Raw genomic sequence first — 14,528 nt, 5'->3', positions numbered from 1 at the left:
GAGAGACAGCAGGCTGCCTTCCCAACGTTAATGTCCCCAATTTACCATCTAATTACTGCTCGGCTGGCTTCATAGCCACACTTATCTAACCAAGACCCAGGCAATTTAATTTCTGATTGTATAACCGCAGTGATGGAGGGAAAGTTGTGGAGAAAGGGCACAGAGAAAAAGAAAAATGTGGACTAATGTTAATAAATTAGAGATGGTGAGAGAATGAGAGCGAGGGAGGCAGAGAAAAAAAATGTAAAATGTTGTTAATAATGTCAAAGGAAAAGAGTGAGCGCGAAAACAGATGTAGAGGAAAGAGTCCTGACACCAATTTGAAAAGTTCACGTCACTCTACTTGTGTCTAAGAAAAAGGGGGATGAGGAGAGGTGGTGGAAGAGAAGGATGGAGACGAAATGGGGTAATATTACTGATAAGAGAAGTAGGGGCATACTCAGCTGTGAGGACGAACTTTAAACTCTAGGAGTAGAGGAGGATGGGATGGATAGAGATGGAAGGTGACTGGCAGTGATTAGAGATTTGTTGAACTATTATTGCTGGAGAAGATAAAATGTGGAAAGAAGCTGGGATGGAAATGAGGAAACCACAAAACAGAGGCTTAATCATTGTTCCAAATTAATACTTAGTGATTAAAGATGAAGGATTAAATGTAAATCTCTGGATCAACTGCAGCATTTGACCAGGTACATGTCCATGTCCAAATTGTGTTCCACCAATATGAATGACTGCATTTCTAGAGCTAAAATAGAGCATGCCTTACACAGAGTCAACTAAATCTAAAAATGCTGAGAGTATTGTTGAAGTAACAACTACAGTTTACAACATAGTGTTCCTGAGCTGAAATGTATATCTCATAGTGTAAACTGCACATAGTTTTACAGTTTTCCCCTGCTCTTTCCTCCAGTTATCTTCTGAGCCAGGTGACACACATCTAATTATACTTTCTAACCAATTAACACTTCTCCTTTATTCTCAACCCTTCTGGCCTCATCAACATTTTCTTTTCTCCCAAGATTCTCTTTCCTAGTTCCTCCTCCTATCCTTTTCCTGGCACCTTTATCCACTTCCCCTCCTCAATCTTTCTGCCTCCTCTCTTTTCACCCACACTTTCTATCCCTGCCAACAGCTGAGACGAGAAGACAGATGACCAGAGAATCAAGACTTACTGACAGCTGCTGTCAAAGCACATCTATCAAACACACATACATCATCATGCACACACATGTGTTTACGCAAGCATTCATGCACGCACGCATGCACACACACACAACATGCACACACAAGTGAGTCATCTCATGGCTAGACAAGGAATCAGCAAATTTCCTGTGCAACAGCAACACAACATTACCACTTTTTATTTGGGTGTCAGATGACTGCTTTTCTGAGCGATGTTTTTTAAATTCCTGCATAGTGAATTACTTCCACATTATGCAGTAGTGAATCTCACTTCAACGCGAGCAATAATTTTGTCTTAGTGTCGTATATTTAAAGAACGTGTGTTGCATTTTTAAGCAAAGCTTCTCTGGACTAGCTAGTGTGCCAAGGTATATCAGCACAACATGTCAAGTCTTTACACATCTCAGCTGATACAGCACCTTATGCCTGCCACTAAACTGATTACTAATGTAGAAAATACCACTTTTAAGGGTGCTCAAAGGGTGTCATTGAATGCAGATCACCAGCAGTGCTGGAGCTGTGAAGGTTTTGTTGCTATTAGCTCTGAATGTGCATCACCTACAACAAGCAAATAATCATTTGTGTATATCTGTGTTCTGGAGTTGGCAAATAAATTACTGCTTATAATACGGAGGAGTGTGTTTGTGTGTGTTTAAGACAGTGAACATTCATCTGTGTGTGTCTGTGTGTGTGTGTCTGTGTGCAGTGTGTGAATGATTCACAGTGCTGAATTGGGAATGAATGGCCTTGGCATTAAAACATTACAGAGTGCCTAAAATGCGTCCGTGTATATTTGTATCTGAACCTGCTAGGACTGCAAAATACTTGCGTGCTACCTATTCTGCGTCTTGGAAAAAAAATAGAGAAGCAGATAATGGATTTAAATGGATGCTAGGAGTATTTTGTAATAGTTTCTTTACTATATTACCAGTAAACAACATTATCCTAATAAAGATTACAAGTAAAGTTCATATTAGCAAGGTCACAATGCTTCAACAGTCTTTCTTGTCTGTGATTAATTGTGTGTGTGGCTGATGTGTTCACATTACCTGCAGGTTTGACTGTTGTGTTCAGTCATTGATACCAACAGTTTGAGTGCATGGAGGGGTATAGGCTCCGGTGCTCGTAGAAGAGTCTCGTACCTAGACATAAACATGTCTGAGTACAACATTTGGCTTTCGAAGTGTTAATGCAGTGTTCTGATCATTAGTAAGAGAGAGTAAACTAGAACAGATCTGGAGAGAGGGGTGAAGAAGAGGGGGAGGGGAGAACTAGACTTATAATAGGAGAAGCAGAGAAAAGAACGTAGACAGAAGCAGCTAGGGGAGAAACTAGGAGGAAGAAAGGACTGACTTTGAGGAGGAGAAATATTGGTAGAAATAAAAGTGAACAAGCGGTAACCTGTGAGGCTATCATACAAGCATCTTTTTTTGTACTGTGTAGCTATTCTTTGACTTGTGTAAAATGCATTGTCCCCTTTTCATAGATTGAACAGTCACTTGCCAGTTTTCTGTATTTGTAGAAGCATTTTACAAACTACAACATATTATAAAGTGGATCAACAAATCCACACCATATCATTTATATCTGATATACATCTTCAAAAAAACCCTATTACAACAATTGTTCATTGTTAGACTTCTATACTTCAGTCTCAGACTTTTTAAAGATCAACTCTGAAATCATCTGTTGCAACTGAGCTGTCTTTAACCTGGCACAATCACTAATGAAGCTCTTTTGGTTATAATATTATGTTTATGTAAATTACCTGTGTCGGGTAAGGATTAGGTCAGACTTATTGTCTTGGTTGTAAAATAGTCAAGAGAAATTTTGCTTTAATGTGAACATAAACACCTTAGCACAAAAGAGTGGGTAGAAATTACTTCAGTATTGTATATTACATATTATTATATCTATCATTTAAACTGACAGTCTGTCATTATTTTGGTTAAGCTGTAGTGATTTTAAAAATGTCATTCAAGGGGAAAGTATCTGTTCCTATAGAGACAGCAAATACAGGAGGAATCTAGAAACACTGAAGCTGCACTTAGAATAAACCAGACCAACCTTGAAAGGAGAGATTCAGTGATACACGAGAGTCCATCCCCTCTTTCCTCTGCCGCCTGTCCTTCCTTCTCATTTCTCTCTTTATTTTCCTCTGTCCTTTCCTCTTTTACCTCAGTATCAACACCATCTTGGACCAGCAGGATTAGACTGAGTTCAGACAACACCCTCAAAACAAACACAGACCACTCCACTGCACCACACACAAAGACAGGAAGAGAGAGTATTATTAGGAGTAAGTGTTTAGAATACTGTGTGTACCATGTTTACATATCTTTGTGGGGACCAAAAATTGCAAGTTTACTATACTTGTGGAGACCAACAGCCCTTATTGGGACAAAATCCAAGTCTCCACAAGTTTGAAGGCATTTTTGAAACTCAAAATGTGGTTTTAGTGTCAGGGTTACAATTATGTTATGGTTAGGTGTAGGCTAATGGTTCATTTTTGATGGTTAGGGTAAGCAGCTAGGGAAAGTATTATGTCAATTAGATTAGATTAGTGTGTCTTGGGGGTCGGGGTAGTTAGTGTTAGTTGGACAAGTATATGTCACGTGATTTGCTTCCATAAATGAAAGGGGACAATGGGTTCTGAGGTGATAATAATATGCATAAACAATTCTGAATGAATTTGCTGAATGGCATTTGAAACTTTAGGATGTCGCAAAACTTTAGATTAAGGATTAAAGAATGAACATAGTCTAAGGAAAAATCTAAGACCTAAATCTCTGACTCTACAGGCCTCAGTTTTGCAGCAATAGGACTTTGGTACCCTGCAATCATTGGGTCAACCACAAACTCCTCCTTATACTAAAGTATTTTATCATACCAAGTTATTAAGTCAAATGGAAGGCCGTGTGTCTGACAGATGAAGTTTGGCTGAAACTAGGTCATGCAACAGGACAACGATCTCAAGCACAGCAGCAAATATACAACAGTGTCTGAAAAAGAAAACATCTAAGTGTTGAAGTGGCTCAGTCAAAGTCCAGACCTCAACCTTATTCCTCCATAAGAATGGCAGAGAATGGAAAAGTCATACAGAAAACGATTGCTGCAAGTTAGTGCTGCTAAAGGTGGTTCTACAAGCCTTTGAGTCAGTTGTTGTTTTTCACACGACACTACCGTATAAGAAACATTAGACAGCACACATATGTACTATATATACTGTAAGAATACCAACAAGCTTGGAAAAACAACAAAATACCCACATGGAAACGAAATATTTTGAGCTTCAACAAGACAACAAGTAGCACCATTATAATGGCTAACAAAAAACCTTTTACCCTGACAGCTGGCTCTTTTGCATACTGACCCATAAAGTCAAAACTGTAATGACTCATTCAGGTTCCAAAACCCAAAAGAAGCTGTTATTATTGTATTGGTGATATGGTAATTAATAAATGCGGATACCTATATTTTTTTTTAAAGATTACTTTTTGGCATTTCGCTCAGTTGTGGTACAAACATAAGCAATGCTGTATTGCAGTTTTATCTACTTGTATCGCAAGGGAGCTGGCAGTATGCTAGTCTGTTAAATGCTGTAATATTTACAGATCGTTTAGGTAAGTAGTGAACTTTTTCTTCGTGATCTCGTCTCTTTGGAGAATTATTAGAACCCTAACAAACAGGAAACAAGAAGAAAATCACTGCCTGTGACAGGAACTAAAGGTCCCCAGCCATCAGGCTTCTGAACCCGCTCTGCCTCTTTCCCCATTTGCCATTTCTTTCTCTCTCACTCTGACATTAACAATTCTTCCCTCATCTTCTCTCCTTCACACTCTCTTTCCTCAAAAAACTGACCACACCATTCATACCATTTTTGCTGAAAGCCATTGTTGTCAGAGGAGGCAGGATGGCATCCACGACCTTCAAGAGACATTAACAAACAAACAAAAAATGTTATATGGTACTGTATTTGATCCTGGTCACCAAAGAAGCAAGTTGGTTTTAGTATTAAACCTGTAACAAGCTAGAAAAATCTGTTATAATCTAGTGTTTCACAAGTTCAGCTACAAATGATGTCGTGGATGTGAAACAACTCAGGTTAAAACACTGAAGTGAAATAAAAATCCACTCCTCTGCTGACGGCTTTTAAGAACAAGGTGTAAATATTAGTTCAGTAATGTCCCATATATTCTAATTTGAGGCAAATGAGGGTATTTATAAACATAATCATGGTGTTCTCTAAACAGCTATAGAGTTAATATTCTGTATAACATCTCTAAAAGCATAGTCTATATTTTTAGATAAAAATGAACAGGAGACGCTGTACTATATTAATTCTGTGAGCATCGACCACAGACCACTGTCACAGAGGATCAAATTACTATGGAAATGCACTGCTGAATGGTTTCTTTGATCAAACAAACAAACACACAGACACGCACGCATATTTTCACAACTGTCAAAGCTCTTATTTAGGTATGAATCTGTATTGCATGAATTTGCATGATTACTAATATTACCATAGAAACACCACTAATGCTGAGTGAGGATGTGTGAGGTCATTACATTGAAAGCCAGAAGAAAAAAAAAACTACAAAGGATGTTGTCCACCACTTAATGGTTGGTGTATTACTATCACAACCATCAAAAGACTGCATGGAGCCGTGTGTGTGTGTGTGTGTGTGTGTGTGTGTGTTGAGATGTGCAGATCTGGGTGCATTCTCTCTGAACTCTGTAACTATGGGCAGTGCGTTCCTCGTATTTATGAAAGCCTTTCTTGTTCACATTTGTCCGTTTTCCTGTCTTTCTCCTAGCTGCTTTTTTAGTGGTGCAGAAAAGAAATCTCATCACTCCAGCAGTAACTAAAGAATAATTTGTTGTATAATATAAATATCCAAAGTAATTAAAGTGTCTAATTTGCATTTGAACATGACTAAAGAAAAATAAGTGTTCAGTTAACTTTTTTAAGAACTTACCTTGTTATAAAACAACAGCTGGTTTCAACAACAATCGTACCTGATTGTTACTAACTGCTGTGTACTGTACAGCTGTGTGTTGTGTAGCTATTTAAAATGTATTTTAAAATTATGTTGCAGTCTTTTAGTGAAAACTATTTTTCTATTAATTTTTAAACAGTCTAACAAAAAAAGTAATGAAGTGATCTTTCAAATGCACATTCAAGGCAAAACATCATTCCCAAGTATTTTCAAACAGTATTCAGTTATGGTATGAGAGTTTTTTTAAAGGTCTGCACAGCAATTTAAAATGTCATTTTCCACATCACATAAAATCTGTTTTAACAAAAGAGCAGTTGTGGAGGCAAAACTAACTGCAAACTAGCTTCAAACTGTGACAAGAAATTAGAAACGCAAACAAAGTCAAAAATGAGCGTGTGTCCTTGTCCAGAGGACAATTAAAGCTAATCTGAGTTGGCTGTGGGTAATTAAAGTGTCTTCCTGTGTTATTGACTATCAGTATCCACAGCCTTGCTTTTTGCTCCTATCCCCAGTTCCTCAAGTCTTTTCTTTTTTTCTCTCTCTCCATCCTGTCAGCTTCCTGCTGCTGTTTTCCACTTCCATACGTCAATAGTCATTAAACACAATCTCATTGTCCCATCCCATCAACATCTCTCTCTCTTTCACGCGCACACGCGCACACACACACACACACACGAGGTCTGTCGGTTCAATAGTTGATTAGTGTCTCTCCTAATAGTCCACATGCTAACCCTCTGTCCTATGATCACTAATAGACAGGTTTAGTAGACTGGAAGACACACAGTAAACATACCACAGTCCAATTCATATTATTGACAAAGTCTACAGAAATTCATTCTATCCTAGCAAAGCAACTTGCATATTACGTTTTTTTCTAAATGAGAGAAGGGGAAAATCAATGCTGAAAATCTGACAGTTGCAGAAATACAGAATAACAGGATGATGACAGGTTGTCTCCAACGTCCCGTCAGAGGAAATGTACTGACATTTGTTGAATATCACAAGATACCTGTCCTATATCGGTGTACTAAACTATCAGCAGACAGCTAGTCAGTCAGACAGGTAGCCAGTCAAAAACCTACAACAAATGCACACTCAACCATTCATTTAATGGGATATAGAGTTGCATATTTTCTTCCACAGATACTTACATCACTATGATATGGACTGATGAGTGCATGGTGCTGGCTCAGTACTTCCACGATGGACAGAGATGTTCTGATTAAATCTTCACATATTGCTGTACCTAAAGAAGAATCAAACATAATAATACAAATACTCATGTTCTCAATAAAAACTGACCCATAACTGAATACCTTTTAAGGATAGGCATATATTCTGTTTGTGATTTGCTGATAACATGGCCTTCGAGCGCGGCACTTTATCACAGCACTTGATTCAGGTGCTTGAAGAGTGGCTGAGCCCACACCGCAGCTTGCCTTGTTGGCAGGCATTTGTAATTCAGTGTCATAGCTGTCTTCAAGTGCTGTATCTGACTCTCTCCTTACCGTCTCCATGTCAATACAATTCAATATTGACTTGTAAGATAAGCTCGAATTTATAATAATCATTTTAACTACGTTATTTATTCTTTTATCCTTCATTTAACCTGGCAAGTTAAGCAAACACACTGTGCAACTTTAACAAACAATGCAGTACATGAAGCTCTGTAGAATCACAGTATCACAGACTAATCATGTGAAAAGGAATACTACTGCAGATATGGCAGGGGTTGATATCCAGTGATAAAGTATTCATACCTGTAAAGATACTCACCCATAGCACTAGCCAGATTTGTTTCATTGGACTCTACTGAGGCAATGAAGTTCTGTCAAGAGATATTTAAAAACTTGATGTGAGTTTTGCTTTGAAACTGTCAAACATTCAAAGTTTTCCTTATAAAAAGTTAGTTGTGTGAATGTCAGAGATGTTTTAAGAATTTCAGTACTGACAGTAAGAGAGAAAGGCACCACCAGTCTCTGCAATTTGTAAAACTGTAACTACACTGCTGGCTTTAAAATAATTTAGGTTAATTTTATTTATTCTATAATTGAAAAAATATATATAATCAACATGTCTCCTTGTTAGAGTAACAAAATGTGATCAACTAAAAACTTCACTTCACCCTATCTGTTAGTTTTATTATTTGCCTTTAGCATGTGGAGACAGATAATGTGTCAATTTATGACTGGTTACCAAACACTTACCAACAGCAACCCAATTTGAGCCAGAAACTGTCCTGCTACAATGTGAGATCTAAAGACCTGTGAGGAGACAGAAGACACATTTTACAAAGGTAAGTCAAGATAATGTGATCAGGTGACAACTGAGAGTGTTACAAAACAAGCAGGGAGGGAGGTGATGATTTAGGTCTGCCTCGTTTTTATTATTGACTATTTTAGAAAGCCTCCTGACTTTTCTTTTAGTGCCATGTACTAAATAAATGAAAACTCTGTGTTCAAAAATAAGAACTGCTGTTTGTCATTTATGAGAAAATCTATGTGAGAAACTGCTAAAGGTTTTAAAACCAAACACTGTGGAGAAGTAATTTTGCTCCATTTACCTGGGATGAAACAAGGTCCAGCACTATGGACAAAGTAGGCAAAGTTTGTTTGAGTTGTTTACTTTGAGCAGTAGTTGGGTGTCTTCTCCCAATCACTCCTCTGAGGGTACACAGAACATCCTCTAAAGAAAGGAGACAAGGCAAGGAGTCGCAAACAGATGAGAAGGAATTTAAGAAGGTGGCTATCATCTATCTTTATTAAGATATATTATATATCATATACTATATTATATTATATACTGGTAAATTTCTCTGGCGTCTTAAACCCTACAAATATATGCGTCTATTTTTCCTAAGTATCACATTTTTTCTTCTAGCACAAGAACCAGAAACAAATCAAGTTTCCATAGTAACCTGACAATTAATTTTGTAGATGTCAGATTTAAAAAAGATCTCAGATGTAGTAATGGTAAGGGAAATCAAAAAAATCAGCATGTCAAATGAACTGATTTACAAATTTCTGTACACATGGAGGTGAAAACACAAATGGCAGATGGATAATCATACAGTAGTGTGTGTATTTGTGTGTGTACCCATAATCACTGGTGCGGTGCTGCTCAGATATGCAATCAGTAAATTGAGACACTGAGACAAGTATCCTGATTGGCTGGGGTTCTCTCTGAGAGGAGTGGCTTTGCGGAGGTCTCTCTCCAGGTATATCACAAGTCTAGACAGAAAGAAATATTTTCAGCCCTCTATGTAACATTGCAGATACATCAAGTGTGTTTAATGGTTACCGGTCTTTCGTCTGCTCCATACATTATTAGTTGTTTAGCAGCATGATTAAGTGAGACAGACCCATTAACAAGAACATGAATGCACACAAATTTTAATGCACAGCAGTAAAACTTTGATAGGGTACAAAATAAGGGGGCAAGAAGTCCATGACACACACAATTTAAGAGCATATTTATTCTCATCAGAGTGTGTGTACTGAACAGTAATCAATAATTTTCTCTTTACAAATTCTGAGCAGGGAGAGAAGGTTACCACCACTAACTCATATTCATTACCAGCACATAAACACATGCTTACGTATATCATCTCACGCACGCACACACACGCACACAGAAAATAAACAGAAAATAAATGGAGAAATTCAGAGGGGTTCGAAGCTTTAGAGTGGCAATGATGCAGGGGACCGGTGGATTAAAAATTCTGCATTTTTTTCTCACGTTGTTCCATAAAAGATGATCATCCATGGTTTACAACTATATAGAACAAGAAATAGTTAACTGTTAACCTGTTGTCCAGTGCATTTCTTGAGATTAATTACTTCATTTATTGTTACATTATTTTTGTTTAGTGCAAAGCATTGCAACCTTGAGCCTGGCAACTGAGAAAGACCTTCAGATTACTTATTAAGTTTAATTATTTATAAATTTTATATAAATTTTAGCCTGGTTGGTACGACCAAAGTTAAATCTCTGAAAGAAGCAGACATGTTAATGCAATCCTATTTTTATATCATTATTCTAATTTTGTTTTAACTGAATTTTTCTTACTGTCAATGTCATTGTCATGATGTAATGTCATTAAAAAAATTATATATTATTTCATCTGCGCAGGGTTATTCTTGTTGTGCAAAACCAAACCATTAATAACAACAAAGTGTTAATAGCATTTTTAAGTCTCACATTTAACAATTATAATGGAGAACTAGGACTGGTGATGCACAGTAAAGAAGAAATAAACCAAAATGAATCTCTCTGATTGGACGCATAAACATTCTTAAGATGAACACTCTCTCAAAATTTCTTTCTCTTCCAAGCCATTCCTCTCAGCCCTCCAGATGACTTCTTCACTAAGGCAAGAACAATATTCACTCCATTCATTTGGAATAACAGACGAGCCGAACTACGCCTATTGTTAATGTATCTTCCGTATGATAGGGGAGGTCTGGGTATTCCAAACCTCAAATGGTACTACTGGGCTGCCCAACTCTCTACAGCTTTTTGCTGGATTTTAACGACAACCTCATCCTGGGTAAATTTAGAAAGGACAAGCACCCCCTTACCGCTCAGTTCTTGCCTGTACTCAGCAAAATATAAAGATTTGATGAAAGATACATTGAATCCGTTTGTTAAAAATACCATTCGTGTCTGGTTCGATGCACTTAAGTTTAAAAATGAGACACCAGCACTACCCAGTTCTCGCCTATCTGGGGTAATAAGACCTTTGAACCCAGTTAGAAAGATTTGGGTTTTAAAATGTGGGCTGCCAGAGGCTTGTGCAAAGTTGCAGACCTATTTGACAAGGACACCCTAATGTGCTTTAATGACTTGACACGGAAATTTGGCATTCCAACTAAACATTTCTTCAAATCAGAAGCTTTATTTCAAACACTCAAAAATCCCTAACACTGCCCACTCTTACCTCATTAGAGGACATAGCAATAAACCATCAGCTGAAGAAGGGCTTAATATCCTGCTTTTATAGCAACCTCAGAGACGGCTCTCAAACATTCTCAGAAAAAAACACAGACTTGCATGGTGTCAAGACTTAAAGTGTAGAATAACCACAGAGGAATGGCAAAAAGTCTGCTTGAAAGCCCAAACACAATCTATAAACACCCAATTTAAACGAATCCAGTATAAATGGCTAATGAGAACATATGTCACCCCAACATTGTTAAACAAATTTGACCCTAAAACTCCAGACATATGTGTTAAATGTGGGGATAAAGGCACACTGATGCAATGCCTATGGGAATGTTCAGAAATTCAAAAGTTTTGGAAAGAAGTTTCAGATGTCATTGCGCGTATTACAAGTGTTAAGCTGAATCCGTGTCCTAAATTATGTATCCTAGGGATTTTCCCCACTGAAAGCCAGCTGAGCAAAGTTCACCAAAAAACTACAATCTACTTCTGTTACAGGCAAAATATAGCATAGCCAAATCATGGAGATCCATTACTAGACCACACTTGAGAACTTGGCTTTTGACATTGTCCAAATCCCTTGTTTGGAAAAACTTACATCTGTGATTAAGGGTAAACATGCTTCCTTTAAAAAGATGTGGGGAAATTTTTGGTCGTTTTTGGAATGTGAGGAGATGGCCGACAGTGAACAGATATGGCTGTACCCATTTAACTTGTACGGGAGACGTGTTGCTGTGATTTTTGAAGAGAACCTGGGGAGCTTATGCTGGACTGTTCAATGGAAGGGCAGGAGATGGAGATGTGAAATTAGATGGACTGAAACGGAAGAGGACACAGCTCATTGCTGCAGCCGTTTTGTCGGATGCCTTTCTAACTAACTTGAAATCCTTGGACTAAACTCCCGCCAAAAACCCTGAAGTAACGAACTTAAACCTAATGTCTCACTGTGTTGTACCTGGTCTTTGAGCACTGTCTGTTCCCTTGTTTTTGTGTGGTGTTTTTTTAAACAATATATGGGTATATCTCCATGGGTGAGTGCATATATCTGTATCTGTGTGTTTACGCACACCGTCTATACATGATGAGCATGCATTATTATTATTACACACTCAATTTTTATTCATTTTCTCCTTTATTTCATTTCATTTTATTTTTCTCTGTCTTCCTTGTTTAAAATACTTTTGGAAAAGCAATAAATAAATCTTTGGAAAAAAAAAAATTCTGTTCCATGAAGGTCTTTGCCGATTTCTTCTATTGGCTGCACTCTTTTGGGGTCATCAGGGTGTATCCATCTGCCTCCATCTCACCCTATTCCTACCATCTTCCACTGTCGCACCAACCATCTGCACATCCTCCTTTACTACACCCATCGGTTTTGCTCTAAGATCCTTCCTCATGTCATCCTCGACTCTCTTTTTCTCCAAAGTGCTCCACCTGAGCTGTCCCTCTGATAAACTAATTTTTGACTTTGTCCATTGTGGTCACTCCCAATAAAATTGTTAGCATCTTCAACTCTGCCTCCTGTCTTTTTACCAGTATCACTATCTCCAAACCATACATGATAGCAGGTCTCACTACCAACTTGTAAACCTTCCCTTTCACTCTTGCTGGTCTCTGTCTTTCACAAATGCCCACTGACAATCGTCTCCACCCACTACACCCTCCCTGCACTCTCTTCTTCACCTCTCTTGCGCATTGTCCTTTGGGTGGTTGAACACAGGTATTTAAAATCGTCTACCTTTGCCATCTCCATTTCTTGCAATTTTACCTTTCCATCTGTCTCAGTCTCATTCACACACACGTATTCTGTTTTGTTTCTACTGACTTTCATTTCTTTTTTCTCCAGACCATACCTCCACCTCTCCAGGCTCTCTTCCAGCTGCTCCCTACTCTCACTACAGATTACAATGCCATCTGTAGACATCATAGTCCATGGAGACTCCTGCCTGATCTCATCTGACAACCTGTCCATCACCACTGCAAACAAGAAGGGGCTCAGGGGCTATAACTGATGCAATCATGAAGGTTTGTGACTTAGAAACTAAAATAAAATCAGGAACACAGCCTAAGCATATTTTCATCTTGCATCCCATGAGAGGATTTGGACCTACTGTAAAGTAGTTTTTGAGGTATTTCAGCTGGATCAAAGTAGTGGATCAACCAACTTGCAACCTTTTCTTGCAGCCATTTTCCAGATTGCTTCATAAAGAGACACAAACCTGCCGCCTCACTGTTAGTCGCTGTGGGAGACTCACAAAGCACACACACACACCACTGACCCAGCTTTGTGTACATATGCCTCTCCACTGCTGAAAGCCATCACTTTCCACTCTCAATGACAATCTTGACACTTTCTCAATAAGACCCATGCAATTTTATCTCAGAGACCAAAAAAACAAAACAAAAACAGAAGCAATTTTCATGCTACTGAGAAGCTAATTAAACACAACGTGCCTGGGAAAGAATAGGACTGGGGAAAAGATGTGTGTCTCTGTATACGGTTGAATCATGCAGAGTGCTCAGTGGGAGAGAGACAGACAGGTCAACTCTGACAGCTCTAACTCAGCTAAGAGAGGGAGAGCAAGTGCGAGGAAAGAAATAAAGAATGTATGTGTGTGTGGGGACACTGGAAGGGAGAGAAAAGAAACAGGCAGAGGGAAAACATGAAGAGAAAGCAAGAGGTAAAAAAATCACATTAACTTCCTTAACAGTCATTGTAAGCTGTGTTCAGGGTTGCAATTGATGTTCTGGCCCTGTGTTTATGTCAGAGTGAATGGTCAAACAGAAACGATCCTAAGTAATCATGGTTCTTCATTTACACTTTCTGTTACTGATTATTTCCAGAGAACACCGACTATATCCTCAAGTATATAGATGTTTATACTTCAGTTGCTACTGTGTTAAGGCAATTAATATAGCAGAATCCAATGTGCTGGAACATTTGGGCCTAAAAGCAAATAAAAAATGCATTGAAAGAGATTCATGCCACTGCCAATTTAAAAATTGAAAACAACATATTTAAAGCAGCATTTTAGAAGGAAATGCTGCTTTATTTTCCACCCTGAGGGAAATTTTATGTTTTGCTTTCCAGGATTTCTTCACACTATACCAGATCCAATTCCAAAACTTTTATTCCTCTCATCTTTTCTTGCACAAACTATGTCAATTATAGCCAAAGTTTGGATCAAAAACCAAATCATTGATGTATACAGGGAGTGCAGAATTATTAGGCAAATGAGTATTTTGTCCACATCATCCTCTTCATGCATGTTGTCTTACTCCAAGCTGTATAGGCTCGAAAGCCTACCACCAATTAAGCATATTAGGTGATGTGCATCTCTGTAATGAGAAGGGGTGTGGTCTAATGACATCAACACCCTATATCAGGTGTGCATAATTATT

The 14,528-nt window shown here is 38.1% G+C and overlaps 1 protein-coding gene across 3 annotated transcripts in view; it reads right to left on the bottom strand.

The window, feature by feature from the left end:
* ulk4 (unc-51 like kinase 4) overlaps positions 1–14,528 on the bottom strand; it is a 99,205-nt gene that overhangs the window by 33,499 nt on the left and 51,178 nt on the right. For 2 of the 3 annotated variants that reach the window (XM_085365168.1, XM_085365167.1), the window contains 8 exons: positions 9,282–9,415; positions 8,749–8,870; positions 8,393–8,449; positions 7,962–8,013; positions 7,337–7,431; positions 5,058–5,109; positions 3,250–3,439; positions 2,232–2,324 (listed from right to left, as the gene is read on the bottom strand). In XM_085365168.1, the coding sequence (XP_085221294.1) occupies positions 2,232–2,324; positions 3,250–3,439; positions 5,058–5,109; positions 7,337–7,431; positions 7,962–8,013; positions 8,393–8,449; positions 8,749–8,870; positions 9,282–9,415 (795 nt within the window). The remainder of the gene's footprint in view (positions 1–2,231; positions 2,325–3,249; positions 3,440–5,057; positions 5,110–7,336; positions 7,432–7,961; positions 8,014–8,392; positions 8,450–8,748; positions 8,871–9,281; positions 9,416–14,528) is intronic. The other variant, XM_085365169.1, reaches the window with a different exon arrangement.

The sequence above is a fragment of the Diplotaxodon limnothrissa genome, linkage group LG11, assembly GCF_057381915.1.
Source record: "Diplotaxodon limnothrissa isolate DT_005_m linkage group LG11, D_limnothrissa_male_GT1.1, whole genome shotgun sequence".
NCBI lineage: Eukaryota > Metazoa > Chordata > Actinopteri > Cichliformes > Cichlidae > Diplotaxodon > Diplotaxodon limnothrissa.
This window is presented reverse-complemented; position numbering and strand designations above follow the sequence as displayed.